At 46.9% G+C, this 15,173-nt stretch overlaps 1 protein-coding gene across 2 annotated transcripts in view; it reads right to left on the reverse strand.

Annotated features, from left to right (window-relative positions):
• Nucleotides 1-293: 293 nt before the first annotated feature.
• The window catches only part of LOC129833704 (conserved oligomeric Golgi complex subunit 1-like), a 40,184-nt gene continuing 25,304 nt past the window's right edge, over nucleotides 294-15,173 (reverse strand). The window contains exons 14-17 of one of the 2 annotated variants that reach the window (XM_055898470.1): nucleotides 13,975-14,084; nucleotides 7,170-7,251; nucleotides 6,216-6,253; nucleotides 589-652 (exon numbers count right to left, since the gene is read on the reverse strand). In XM_055898470.1, the coding sequence (XP_055754445.1) occupies nucleotides 6,245-6,253; nucleotides 7,170-7,251; nucleotides 13,975-14,084 (201 nt within the window). In that variant the 3' untranslated portion in view covers nucleotides 589-652; nucleotides 6,216-6,244. Of the gene's footprint in view, nucleotides 653-6,215; nucleotides 6,254-7,169; nucleotides 7,252-13,974; nucleotides 14,085-15,173 lie in introns of both variants that reach the window. The other variant, XM_055898469.1, reaches the window with a different exon arrangement.

The raw sequence follows: 15,173 nt of genomic DNA on the forward strand, positions 1-15,173 counted from the left end.
TGTGTACTGTGTCTGTGTGTGTACTGTCTCTGTGTGTACTGTCTGTGTGTGTGAGTACACACACACACAGACAGACAGACAGACAGTACACACACACACACACACACACACACACACACACACACACACACACAGACAGTACACACACAGTACAGTCTGTGTGTGTACTGTCTGTATGTGTGACTATCCTCACCTGTCTCCAATCTTAGCAGCAGGACCCAGACAGTGGTCAGGTATATACTAAAACATTATCTAGCTCCACTATATTAATTAAATCACACATCAACACAAGCTCATGAATAATCAATCTGTATTATTGATCCATATCTTCTAACAGGCCATCTCAGTACAAGGTGTTTAAAGAATACAACAGTAGTCACACTCCTTATTTGGGTTCAGTGTTAAATGGCACCCTATTCCCTATATAGTGGGAATAGTTCCCATAGGTCCTGGTCAAAAGTAGTGCACTATATATAGTGGCAATAGAGAGTGTCATTAGGGACATAGCCCCTTATTTGGACATGCCAGACAGCCAGCCCAGCTTGAATAGCGACGGCGGCGCCACCAGCTCCTCCTCCTGATTGGCTAGCTGTCTGAACAGGTTGCCAGGGCGGAAGGTGTCGTCGTGGGCGGGTTTAGAGGTGGGTGAGGCCTATAGGAGGGGAGAGAAATGGAGGAGAGGATTTAAACAACAGATATGGGGGGAATTACTTAACAGTCAGAACTTGGTGATGTTCATTAGGCGCTATACAGAAGATAACGTTCTGAAACTGACGTGAAATAGAGAGAGACTACCTGAACTGAGAGAAAAAGGGAGAGACTACCTGAACTGAGAGACTACCTGAACTGAGAGAAATAGGGAGAGACTACCTGGACAGAGAAATAGGGAGAGATTACCTGGACTGAGAGAAATAGGGAGAGACTACCTGAACTGAGAGACTACCTGAACTGAGAGACTACCTGAACTGAGAGAAATAGAGAGAGACTACCTGAACTGAGAGAAATAGGGAGAGACTACCTGAACTGAGAGACTACCTGGACTGAGAGAAATAGAGAGAGACTACCTGGACTGAGAGAAATAGAGAGAGACTACCTGAACTGAGAGAAATAGAGAGAGACTACCTGAACTGAGAGACTACCTGAACTGAGAGACTACCTGAACTGAGAGAAATAGAGAGAGACTACCTGAACTGAGAGAAATAGGGAGAGACTACCTGAACTGAGAGACTACCTGGACTGAGAGAAATAGAGAGAGACTACCTGGACTGAGAGAAATAGAGAGAGACTACCTGAACTGAGAGAAATAGAGAGAGACTACCTGGACTGAGAGAAATAGGGAGAGACTACCTGAACTGAGAGACTACCTGAACTGAGAGACTACCTGAACTGAGAGAAATAGGGAGAGACTACCTGGACTGAGAGAAATAGAGAGAGACTACCTGGACTGAGAGAAATAGGGAGAGACTACCTGGACAGAGAGACTACCTGAACTGAGAGACTACCTGGACTGAGAGAAATAGAGAGAGACTACCTGGACTGAGAGAAATAGAGAGAGACTACCTGGACTGAGAGAAATAGGGAGAGACTACCTGGACAGAGAGACTACCTGAACAGAGAAATAGTGAGAGACTACCTGAACTGAGAGAAATAGGGAGAGACTACCTGAACTGAGAGAAATAGTGAGAGACTACCTGAACTGAGAGAAATAGGGAGAGACTACCTGAACTGAGAGAAATAGTGAGAGACTACCTGAACTGAGAGAAATAGTGAGAGACTACCTGAACTGAGAGACTACCTGAACTGAGAGAAATAGTGAGAGACTACCTGAACTGAGAGACTACCTGAACTGAGAGACTACCTGAACTGAGAGACTACCTGAACTGAGAGAAAAAGGGAGACTACCTGAACTGAGAGACTACCTGAACTGAGAGACTACCTGAACTGAGAGAAAAAGGGAGACTACCTGAACTGAGAGACTACCTGAACTGAGAGAAATAGTGAGAGACTACCTGAACTGAGAGAAATAGTGAGAGACTACCTGAACTGAGAGAAATAGGGAGAGACTACCTGAACTGAGAGAAATAGGGAGAGACTACCTGGACTGAGAGAAATAGAGAGAGACTACCTGGACTGAGAGAAATAGGGAGAGACTACCTGAACTGAGAGACTACCTGGACTGAGAGAAATAGAGAGACTACCTGAACTGAGAGACTACCTGAACTGAGAGAAATAGGGAGAGACTACCTGGACTGAGAGACTACCTGGACTGAGAGAAATAGGGAGAGACTACCTGGACTGAGAGAAATAGGGAGAGACTACCTGGACTGAGAGAAATAGGGAGAGACTACCTGGACTGAGAGAAATAGAGAGAGTACCTGGACAGAGAGACTACCTGGACTGAGAGAAATAGGGAGAGACTACCTGGACAGAGAAATAGGGAGAGACTACCTGAACTGAGAGAAATAGGGAGAGACTACCTAAACTGAGAGAAATAGGGAGAGACTACCTGAACTGAGAGAAATAGGGAGAGACTACCTGAACTGAGAGAAATAGAGAGAGACTACCTGGACTGAGAGAAATAGGGAGAGACTACCTGGACTGAGAGAAATAGAGAGAGACTACCTGGACTGAGAGAAATAGGGAGAGACTACCTGAACTGAGAGACTACCTGAACTGAGAGAAATAGAGAGAGACTACCTGGACTGAGAGACTACCTGGACTGAGAGAAATAGAGAGAGACTACCTGGACTGAGAGAAATAGAGAGAGACTACCTGGACTGAGAGAAATAGAGAGAGACTACCTGGACTGAGAGAAATAGAGAGAGACTACCTGGACTGAGAGAAATAGAGAGAGACTACCTGGACTGAGAGAAATAGGGAGAGACTACCTGAACTGAGAGAAATAGAGAGAGACTACCTGAACTGAGAGAAATAGGGAGAGACTACCTGAACTGAGAGAAATAGGGAGAGACTACCTGAACTGAGAGAAATAGGGAGAGACTACCTGGACTGAGAGAAATAGGGAGAGACTACCTGAACTGAGAGACTACCTGGACTGAGAGAAATAGAGAGAGACTACCTGAACTGAGAGAAATAAGGAGAGACTACCTGGACTGAGAGAAATAGAGAGAGACTACCTGGACTGAGAGAAATAGGGAGAGACTACATGGACTGAGAGAGACTACCTGAACTGAGAGAAATAGGGAGAGACTACCTGAACTGAGAGAAATAGGGAGAGACTACCTGGACTGAGAGAAATAGGGAGAGACTACCTGAACTGAGAGACTACCTGGACTGAGAGAAATAGAGAGAGACTACCTGAACTGAGAGAAATAGGGAGAGACTACCTGGACTGAGAGACTACCTGGACTGAGAGAAATAGAGAGAGACTACCTGGACTGAGAGAAATAGAGAGAGACTACCTGAACTGAGAGAAATAGGGAGACTACCTGGACTGAGAGACTACCTGGACTGAGAGAAATAGGGAGAGACTACCTGGACTGAGAGAAATAGAGAGAGACTACCTGAACTGAGAGAAATAGGGAGAGACTACCTGGACTGAGAGACTACCTGGATTGAGAGAAATAGGGAGAGACTACCTGGACTGAGAGAAATAGGGAGAGACTACCTGGACTGAGAGAAATAGGGAGAGACTACCTGGACTGAGAGAAATAGGGAGAGACTACCTGAACTGAGAGACTACCTGAACTGAGAGAAATAGAGAGAGACTACCTGAACTGAGAGAAATAGAGAGAGACTACCTGGACTGAGAGAAATAGGGAGAGACTACCTGGACTGAGAGAAATAGAGAGAGACTACCTGGACTGAGAGAAATAGGGAGAGACTACCTGAACTGAGAGACTACCTGGACTGAGAGAAATAGAGAGACTACCTGAACTGAGAGACTACCTGAACTGAGAGAAATAGGGAGAGACTACCTGGACTGAGAGACTACCTGGACTGAGAGAAATAGGGAGAGACTACCTGGACTGAGAGAAATAGGGAGAGACTACCTGGACTGAGAGAAATAGGGAGAGACTACCTGGACTGAGAGAAATAGAGAGAGTACCTGGACAGAGAGAATACCTGGACTGAGAGAAATAGAGAGAGACTACCTGGACTGAGAGAAATAGGGAGAGACTACCTGGACAGAGAAATAGGGAGAGACTACCTGAACTGAGAGAAATAGGGAGAGACTACCTAAACTGAGAGAAATAGGGAGAGACTACCTGAACTGAGAGAAATAGGGAGAGACTACCTGAACTGAGAGAAATAGAGAGAGACTACCTGGACTGAGAGAAATAGGGAGAGACTACCTGGACTGAGAGAAATAGAGAGAGACTACCTGGACTGAGAGAAATAGGGAGAGACTACCTGAACTGAGAGACTACCTGAACTGAGAGAAATAGAGAGAGACTACCTGGACTGAGAGACTACCTGGACTGAGAGAAATAGAGAGAGACTACCTGGACTGAGAGAAATAGAGAGAGACTACCTGGACTGAGAGAAATAGAGAGAGACTACCTGGACTGAGAGAAATAGGGAGAGACTACCTGGACTGAGAGAAATAGGGAGAGACTACCTGGACTGAGAGAAATAGAGAGAGACTACCTGAACTGAGAGAAATAGGGAGAGACTACCTGGACTGAGAGAAATAAGGAGAGACTACCTGGACTGAGAGAAATAAGGAGAGACTACCTGGACTGAGAGAAATAGAGAGAGACTACCTGGACTGAGAGAAATAGAGAGAGACTACCTGGACTGAGAGACTACCTGGACTGAGAGACTACTTGGACTGAGAGAAATAGGGAGAGACTACCTGAACTGAGAGACTACCTGAACTGAGAGAAATAGAGAGAGACTACCTGGACTGAGAGAAATAGAGAGAGACTACCTGAACTGAGAGAAATAGAGAGAGACTACCTGAACTGATAGACTACCTGAACTGAGAGAAATAGAGAGAGACTACCTGAACTGAGAGAAATAGAGAGAGACTACCTGGACTGAGAGAAATAGAGAGACTACCTGAACTGAGCGACTACCTGAACTGAGAGAAATAGAGAGAGACTACCTGAACTGAGAGAAATAGGGAGACTACCTGAACTGAGCGACTACCTGGATGGAGAGACTACCTGAACTGAGAGAAATAGGGAGAGACTACCTGAACTGAGCGACTACCTGGACTGACGTTTTCCATTCTGTGCGTGACATGAACACGACCCTGGCCTCATGTCCTTGTCTCCTCCCTAATAGCAAGGAAGCTGGTCGGTTTCCTTTGTTTTGTTTGTTCAGATCAGTGCAGATGAAGGCGAGGAGACAATGAGAGGAAGTCACGTCAGAGTATTGAGATGCACCCCCATGGAAAATTGATGTGAAAACACTGGCTGTTTGTCTGGTCACAGATATGGTGTGAGGCAGGGTGGAGGTCAATTCCACCTCAATACAAAATCAGCGGAGGAGAATTTAAAAATCCTCTTAGATAAAAATAGGAACATTGCCAATTCATGAATCGAATATCAAATTGAGTGCAGATCCCGGCAGACAGCGTGAAACCAGGTTAGCCGCGTGAAACCAGGTTAGCCGTCAGCAAAACCCACAGGGCTCAAAAACAGTGTACTATACAGGGAATAGGATGGCATTGAGGACGCAAAAACAGTGTACTATACAGGGAATAGGATGGCATTGAGGACTCAAACAGTGTACTATACAGGGAATAGGATGGCATTGAGGACGCAGCTCACATGTTCTTGTTAGTTAGCGATCTGAGGCAACATCAAACCAAACCGAAGCCACGTTAAAAACCAAACGCGGGAAAATATAAGTTCTTAGTACACTGCAAACCCACCCACTGCAAAAACACGAGGGCACGTAAAATATAACACACTAAAGATAGATAACTAAAGACACTACATACACACACACACATACTAAAGATACCACACACACACACTAAAGACACTACATACACACACACTAAAGATACCACACACACACACTAAAGACACTACACACACATACTAAAGATACCACCACACACACACACACACACTAAAGATACCACCACACACACACACTAGATACCACACACACACACTAAAGATACCACCACACACACACTACACTAAAGATACCACCACACACACACACTAAAGATACCATCACACACACTACACTAAAGATACCACACACTAAAGATACCACACACACACAATGACCTGTTGCTGCTGTCCTGGGTCTGTTGCCCTCAAAACAGCTGGAAATGCAGACATAAACATCATGATACATGTCGTAGGAAATCAACAGAAATGGCCGAGGTTAAAAAACAGCATTCTACTGAAACTTGAGGGGAGAAATTCATACAGGCTTATAATGAAAACATCAACATACGTTCAACCTCAGACCCCGTCCTCCCCCAACACCCCCCGCCCGTCCTCCCCCAACACCCCCCGTCCGTCCGTCCTCCCCCTCCCTCAACACCCCCCGTCCGTCCGTCCTCCCCTCCCTCAACACCCCCCGTCCGTCCGTCCTCCCCTCCCTCAACACCCCCCGTCCGTCCGTCCTCCCCCTCCCTCAACACCCCCCGTCCGTCCGTCCGTCCTCCCCCAACACCCCCCGTCCGTCCGTCCTCCCCCAACACCCCCCGTCCGTCCGTCCTCCCCCAACACCCCCCGTCCGTCCGTCCTCCCCCTCCCTCAACACCCCCCGTCCGTCCGCCCGTCCTCCCCCAACAACCCCCGTCCGTCCGTCCGTCCTCCCCCAACACCCCCCGTCCTCCTCCTCCCCCAACACCCCCCGTCCGTCCGTCCTCCCCCAACACCCCCCGTCCGCCCGTCCTCCCCCAACAACCCCCGTCCGTCCGTCCGTCCGTCCTCCCCCAACACCCCCCGTCCTCCCCCTCCCCCAACACCCCCCGTCCGTCCGTCCTCCCCCAACACCCCCCGTCCGTCCGTCCGTCCTCCCCCAACACCCCCCGTCCGTCCGTCCGTCCTCCCCCAACACCCCCCGTCCGTCCGTCCGTCCTCCCCCAACACCCCCCGTCCGTCCGTCCTCCCCCAACACCCCCGTCCGTCCGTCCTCCCCCAACACCCCCCGTCCGTCCGTCCTCCCCCAACACCCCCCGTCCGTCCGTCCTCCCCCAACACCCCCGTCCGTCCGCCCGTGTGACTCACCAGTGGGCGTGTGATGTCAGTTCCCTGTGTGGAGGACTTGGTTTTACGGGAGTTGGTCATGCTCAGAGGTAACAGCCCAAACCTGGAGAACAGAGACAGGGCACTGGGTTACAACACTTCTGGACCTGTAGCCTATAGACAGGGCACTGGGTTAAAACACTTCTGGACCTGTAGCCTATATACATACAGGGTACTGGGTTACAACACTTCTGGGCCTGTAGCCTATAGACAGGGTACTGGGTTACAACACTTCTGGACCTGTAGCCTATATACATACAGGGTACTGGGTTACAACACTTCTGGACCTGTAGCCTATAGATAGGGTACTGGGTTAAAACACTTCTGGACCTGTAGCCTATAGACAGGGTACTGGGTTACAACACTTCTGGACCTGTAGCCTATAGACAGGGTACTGGGTTACAACACTTCTGGACCTGTAGCCTATAGAAAGGGTACTGGGTTACAACACTTCTGGACCTGTAGCCTATAGACAGGGCACTGGGTTACAACACTACCTGACCTGTAGTCTATAGACAGGATACGGGGTTACAACACTTCTGGACCTGTAGCCTATAGACATACAGGGTACTGGGTTACAACACTTCTGGACCTGTAGCCTATAGACAGGGTACTGGGTTACAACACTTCTGGACCTGTAGCCTATAGACAGGGTACTGGGTTACAACACTTCTGGACCTGTAGCCTATATACATACAGGGTACTGGGTTACAACACTTCTGGACCTGTAGCCTATATACATACAGGGCACTGGGTTAAAACACTTCTGGACCTGTAGCCTATAGACAGGGCACTGGGTTAAAACACTTCTGGACCTGTAGCCTATATACATACAGGGCACTGGGTTAAAACACTACTGGACCTGTAGCCTATTCTAACCTGGAGAACAGAGACAGGGCACTGGGTTAAAACCCTACTGGACCTGTAGCCTATATACATACAGGGTACTGGGTTACAACACTTCTGGACCTGTAGCCTATAGACATACAGGGCACTGGGTTACAACACTTCTGGACCTGTAGCCTATAGACATACAGGGTACTGGGTTACAACACTTCTGGACCTGTAGCCTATAGACATACAGGGTACTGGGTTACAACACTTCTGGGCCTGTAGCCTATAGACAGGGTACTGGGTTAAAACACTTCTGGACCTGTAGCCTATAGATAGGGTACTGGGTTAAAACACTTCTGGACCTGTAGCCTATAGAAAGGGTACTGGGTTACAACACTTCTGGACCTGTAGCCTATATACATACAGGGTACTGGGTTACAACACTTCTGGACCTGTAGCCTATATACATACAGGGTACTGGGTTACAACACTTCTGGACCTGTAGCCTATAGACAGGGTACTGGGTTACAACACTTCTGGACCTGTAGCCTATATACATACAGGGTACTGGGTTACAACACTTCTGGACCTGTAGCCTATATACATACAGGGCACTGGGTTAAAACACTTCTGGACCTGTAGCCTATAGACAGGGCACTGGGTTAAAACACTTCTGGACCTGTAGCCTATATACATACAGGGCACTGGGTTAAAACACTACTGGACCTGTAGCCTATTCTAACCTGGAGAACAGAGACAGGGCACTGGGTTAAAACCCTACTGGACCTGTAGCCTATATACATACAGGGTACTGGGTTACAACACTTCTGGACCTGTAGCCTATAGACATACAGGGCACTGGGTTACAACACTTCTGGACCTGTAGCCTATAGACATACAGGGTACTGGGTTACAACACTTCTGGACCTGTAGCCTATAGACATACAGGGTACTGGGTTACAACACTTCTGGGCCTGTAGCCTATAGACAGGGTACTGGGTTAAAACACTTCTGGACCTGTAGCCTATAGATAGGGTACTGGGTTAAAACACTTCTGGACCTGTAGCCTATAGAAAGGGTACTGGGTTACAACACTTCTGGACCTGTAGCCTATATACATACAGGGTACTGGGTTACAACACTTCTGGACCTGTAGCCTATATACATACAGGGTACTGGGTTACAACACTTCTGGACCTGTAGCCTATATACATACAGGGTACTGGGTTACAACACTTCTGGACCTGTAGCCTATAGACATACAGGGCACTGGGTTAAAACACTTCTGGACCTGTAGCCTATTCTAACCTGGAGAACAGAGACAGGGCACTGGGTTAAAACACTTCTGGACCTGTAGCCTATAGACAGGGTACTGGGTTAAAACACTTCTGGACCTGTAGCCTATATACAGGGTACTGGGTTAAAACACTTCTGGACCTGTAGCCTATATACAGGTTACTGGGTTAAAACACTACTGGACCTGTAGCCTATAGACAGGGTACTGGGTTAAAATACTTCTGGATCTGTAGCCTATATACAGGGCACTGGGTTAAAATACTACTGGACCTGTAGCCTATAGACAGGGTACTGGGTTAAAATACTTCTGGATCTGTAGCCTGTATACAGGGCACTGGGTTAAAATACTTCTGGACCTGTAGCCTATAGACAGGGTACTGGGTTACAACACTTCTGGACCTGTAGCCTATAGACAGGGCACTGGGTTAAAACACTTCTGGACCTGTAGCCTATAGACAGGGTACTGGGTTACAACACTTCTGGACCTGTAGTCTATAGACAGGGCACTGGGTTACAACACTTCTGGACCTGTAGCCTATATACATACAGGGTACATTTACATTTACATTTAAGTCATTTAGCAGACGCTCTTATCCAGAGCGACTTACAAATTGGTGCATTCACCTTATGATATCCAGTGGAACAACCACTTTACAATAGTGCATCTAACTCTTTTAAGGGGGGGGGGGGGGTTAGAAGGATTACTTTATCCTATCCTAGGTATTCCTTAAAGAGGTGGGGTTTCAGGTGTCTCCGGAAGGTGGTGATTGACTCCGCTGTCCTGGCGTCGTGAGGGAGTTTGTTCCACCATTGGGGTGCCAGAGCAGCGAACAGTTTTGACTGGGCTGAGCGGGAACTGTACTTCCTCAGAGGTAGGGAGGCGAGCAGGCCAGAGGTGGATGAACGCAGTGCCCTTGTTTGGGTGTAGGGCCTGATCAGAGCCTGAAGGTACGGAGGTGCCGTTCCCCTCACAGAACATTAGCTATTAACGTTTTTTTGATAGTCAGCATTTGTCTCAGACTAATATCGAGTCAACAAACAGGTGATTTAGTGACAAGAAAGACAGTGGCCACCGCAATGTGGCTAGCTAGCTGACTGAAACATGACAGTGCTCAGCTCATGCTGCCACTTGTTAAGTGAGTCTGTTGCTACTCGTTCAAGGAAGCTAGCTAGCTAACGTACGCTGAAGAGTTTGTGAGTTTAATGGCTAACGTAAGCATTCATTATTTCAATTCCATATTGTTTCAGTTTGTTCTGTGCGCACAACGCGCCCTTGAAATCTGAACTTCATGCAAATGCAACAGTTCTCTTAAAATAAATCAAATCAAACACGAGGTGAGTAATGAGGAAGTAGTAGTTTAAGGTAATCCCATTCTGCTTAATTAAGCCACTGAAGAATTGTGGCAGCATAGTTAATTAGCTTGACTGACTGGGCTGACTAACAAAGACTGGCTGCTGCTGTCTGGCTCGGTGAGGAGAGATAATGGCAATTTTGCCAAGTACCTCCACTGAGTTGAGAGCAGACTAGAAGTTTTTAAATTAACCTCTGACTCTTTCAAGTCGCTACACGTCAATTCTCCCCTTAGCATGTACCTATTTTTGTCCTCTGTTGTTGCATTCCGTTCTTTGTTTGCTGAAATCCATACATCTTCATCAAATACAAACCACTGACTGTTTCATCATTGCTGTTTATCTAAGATGGCAATTTAGGGTGAATGCACATGTGCAAATTGAATCTCAACAAGGAAACAGTCAGTCGTTGTATATGTCTTTCTGGGTAACTCCGTTGCAGGTAGCTCCTTCCTCATCTTCAACAAGATCCCTGGAGAGGTATGTGTGTGTGCATGCTGGTCTTCTGGTAAAAAGTAATACACACACACACACACACACACACACTCTCTAACAATTGTCCTCTGTTTCTGCTCTTTAGAATAAAGAGGCCCAATTGAGGCCCACCCCACAGCAACGATGCTGTCATACTGTCATCCCCTAAATCAACATCATCAAGGTCCTGCTCTTGGCCAGATGCATTTGTGTTATCTCGCTTTTCTTACAACGCAGAGATACAACTTGAATGGGGGAATACAGATTTCAGTGCGAATGGATCTTTCTTATCTCCTGCCCCAAAGCTGAAATCTGACATTCTTGAGGGCATGGCAGAGGAACTACACCCAAATGAATCCCAATTAGAAGAGATGGTTGAAGCCTTAACAAAGACCTAACCTTGTTTGAAAAAGAGAGCATCCCGCGCGGGCTACGGTGGAAGGAACACTGCCTTAAGTACAAGATGGCCAAACCGACCGAAGCTTAGCTGACTTGGATGCCCAGAAGTCCACGTCACCTGCCTGAAATATAAGCGGCAAGGCCAGGGAAAGGATGCCTCAAATATGAATACACCGAGGAGGGCAGAGGTCAATTGTTGTCCAAACCCTCCGAATGGGGAAACCACAGAGAGCTTGGAGAAAGGGAAGGTCACTCTCTTGATGCCAGTGAAAAAGACGGAGACAACAAGGTGGGGATCAAGGACGGAGCAAACCTTCTCAGACAGGACGTGGTTTAGGACAAGCCAATGATTGCTGAAATCCTAAAAAGTTCAAAGTGAGTAAGTAATGTGACGTGCATGTGCTTGAACAATCAATTGTGTGATTTCTGATTTAAGGTTGTTTTCTTGTAATTAACCTCCGCCGTATTTGACATTCCCTCTCAATTCTGCATGGTTCTAATGGCTGGCTGTTCAAAATGGGTTTGCAGGTTAAAGCAGAATCGACGTTCATGGCACAACTGGACCAGTATTCGGATAACCTGAGGAAGGTCATCCGCACCAACGGAGGAGTTGCAGGAAGGAAGGTCTCCAAAATGATGTCAGTCACAGCTAAGGTGTTAGAAATGCATACTTCTCGTTGCGATTGTAGCAAAGTTCCATTTGGTATGATTGTTCATGGTAAAGCAGGACGCAGAACAAATACCCAGTTCCAACTTGATATGTTTTGTCTTATTGTAGAGTAATGACATTAACATCAAGAGATACTGGATTCTTAAAAGCCTGTTTGTCTACCTCAATGAGGATGAGAAGCTTGTCAAGGAGTACTTGGTTAGTATATATGGCAACAAACTCTCTGTGCAGTATAATTAAGCAATAAGGCCCGAGGAGGTGTGGTATACAGGGTACTGGGTTACAACACTTCTGGACCTGTAGCCTATATACATACAGGGTACTGGGTTACAACACTTCTGGACCTGTAGCCTATAGACAGGGCACTGGGTTAAAACACTTCTGGACCTGTAGCCTATAGACAGGGTACTGGGTTAAAATACTTCTGGACCTGTAGCCTATATACATACAGGGTACTGGGTTACAACACTTCTGGAACTGTAGCCTATATACATACAGGGTACTGGGTTAAATATACTTCTGGACCTGTAGCCTATAGACAGGGCACTGGGTTAAAATACTTCTGGACCTGTAGCCTATAGACAGGGTACTGGGTTAAAACACTTCTGGACCTGTAGCCTATATACAGGGTACTGGGTTAAACTACTTCTGGACCTGTAGCCTATAGACAGGGTACTGGGCTAAAACACTTCTGGACCTGTAGCCTATAGACAGGGTACTGGGCTAAAACACTTCTGGACCTGTAGCCTATAGACAGGGTACTGGGCTAAAACACTTCTGGACCTGTAGCCTATAGACAGGGCACTGGGCTAAAACACTTCTGGACCTGTAGCCTATTCATAAGGTATCTCAGTGTAGAAGTGCTGGTCTAGGATCAGGTGACCCCTGTCCATGTAATCTAAAAGGACTAGTATTCAGTCATAGAGCTGGTCTAGGATCAGATCCCCCCTGTCCATGTAATCTAAAAGGACCAGTATTCGTCATAGAGCTGGTCTAGGATCAGGTCCCCCCTGTCCATGTAATCTAAAAGGACCAGTATTCAGTCATAGAGCTGGTCTAGGATCAGATCCCCCTGTCCATGTAATCTAAAAGGACCAATATTCAGTCATAGAGCTGGTCTAGGATCAGATCCCCCTGTCCATGTAATGTAAAAGGACCAGTATTCAGTCATAGAGCTGGTCTAGGATCAGGTCCCCCCTGTCCATGTAATCTAAAAGGACCAGTATTCAGTCATAGAGCTGGTCTAGGATCAGGTCCCCCCTGTCCATGTAATCTAAAAGGACCAGTATTCAGTCATAGAGCTGGTCTAGGATCAGGTCCCCCCTGTCCATGTAATCTAAAAGGACCAGTATTCAGTCATAGAGCTGGTCTAGGATCAGGTCCCCCCTGTCCATGTAATCTAAAAGGACCAGTATTCAGTCATAGAGCTGGTCTAGGATCAGGTCCCCCCTGTCCATGTAATCTAAAAGGACCAGTATTCAGTCATAGAGCTGGTCTAGGATCAGGTCCTCCCTGTCCAGTGATCCAATATCAGAACTCCTATTCAGAGACACTTTCTAATGATTATGGGTCCTGGTGTGCGTTGTCACCTGATCTGGGTGCTGGTGTGGGTGTGTGTTGTCACCTGATCTGGGTGCTGGTGTGGGTGTGTGTTGTCACCTGATCTGGGTGCTGGTGTGGGTGTGTGTTGTCACCTGATCTGGGTGCTGGTGTGGGTGTGTGTTGTCACCTGATCTGGGTGCTGGTGTGGGTGTGTGTTGTCACCTGATCTGGGTGCTGGCCAGTGGCAGGATGTTGTAGGGTTCCTGAGAGCCCACACTGTTACCACGGGAAACAAACTGCTTCTCTGTCCCTGTCAACAACCCCAACAACACCTGGAACAACACAACATTAACACAACGGCAACACAACGTTAACACAACATTAATACAACATTAATACAACATTAACACAACATTAACACAACGGCAACACAACGTTAACACAACATTAACACAACGTTAACACAACGTTAACACAACGTTAACACAACATTAATACAACATTAATACAACATTAACACAACATTAACACAACATTAACACAACATTAACACAACGTTAACACAACATTAATACAACGTTAATACAACGTTAACACAACATTAACACAACATTAACACAGTGTTTGGAATGGGGACATTTAAAGTGAATTAAGTCATTAACACAAGGCTTAGCATATTGCTATATTTCCCCTGTGTGTAACACACATGACCTCCAGTGTTGTGGATGTACAGGATGTGAGTTGATGGTCACTAGACTCCATGACCTCCAGTGTTGTGGTTGTACAGGATGTAAGTTGATGGTCACTAGACTCCATGACCTCCAGTGTTGTGGTTGTACAGGATGTGAGTTGATGGTCACTAGACTCCATGACCTCCAGTGTTCTGGATGTACAGGATGTGAGTTGATGGTCACTAGACTCCATGACTTCCAGTGTTGTGGTTGTACAGGATGTGAGTTGATGGTCACTAGACTCCATGCTGTATGTACAGGATGTGAGTTGACGGTCACTAGACTCCATGCTGTATGTACAGGATGTGAGTTGATGGTCACTAGACTCCATGACCTCCAGTGTTGTGGTTGTACAGGATGTGAGTTGACGGTCACTAGACTCCATGACCTCCAGTGTTGTGCTTGTACAGGATGTGAGTTGACGGTCACTAGACTCCATGCTGTATGTACAGGATGTGAGTTGACGGTCACTAGACTCCATGACTTCCAGTGTTGTGGATGTACAGGATGTAAGTTGATGGTCACTAGACTCCATGCTGTATGTACAGGATGTGAGTTGATGGTCACTAGACTCCATGACTTCCAGTGTTGTGGATGTACAGGATGTGTGTTGACGGTCACTAGACTCCATGCTGTATGTACAGGATGTAAGTTGATGGTCACTAGACTCCATGACCTCCAGTGTTGTGG

The sequence above is a fragment of the Salvelinus fontinalis genome, chromosome 34, assembly GCF_029448725.1.
Source record: "Salvelinus fontinalis isolate EN_2023a chromosome 34, ASM2944872v1, whole genome shotgun sequence".
In the NCBI taxonomy this organism is placed as follows: domain Eukaryota; kingdom Metazoa; phylum Chordata; class Actinopteri; order Salmoniformes; family Salmonidae; genus Salvelinus; species Salvelinus fontinalis.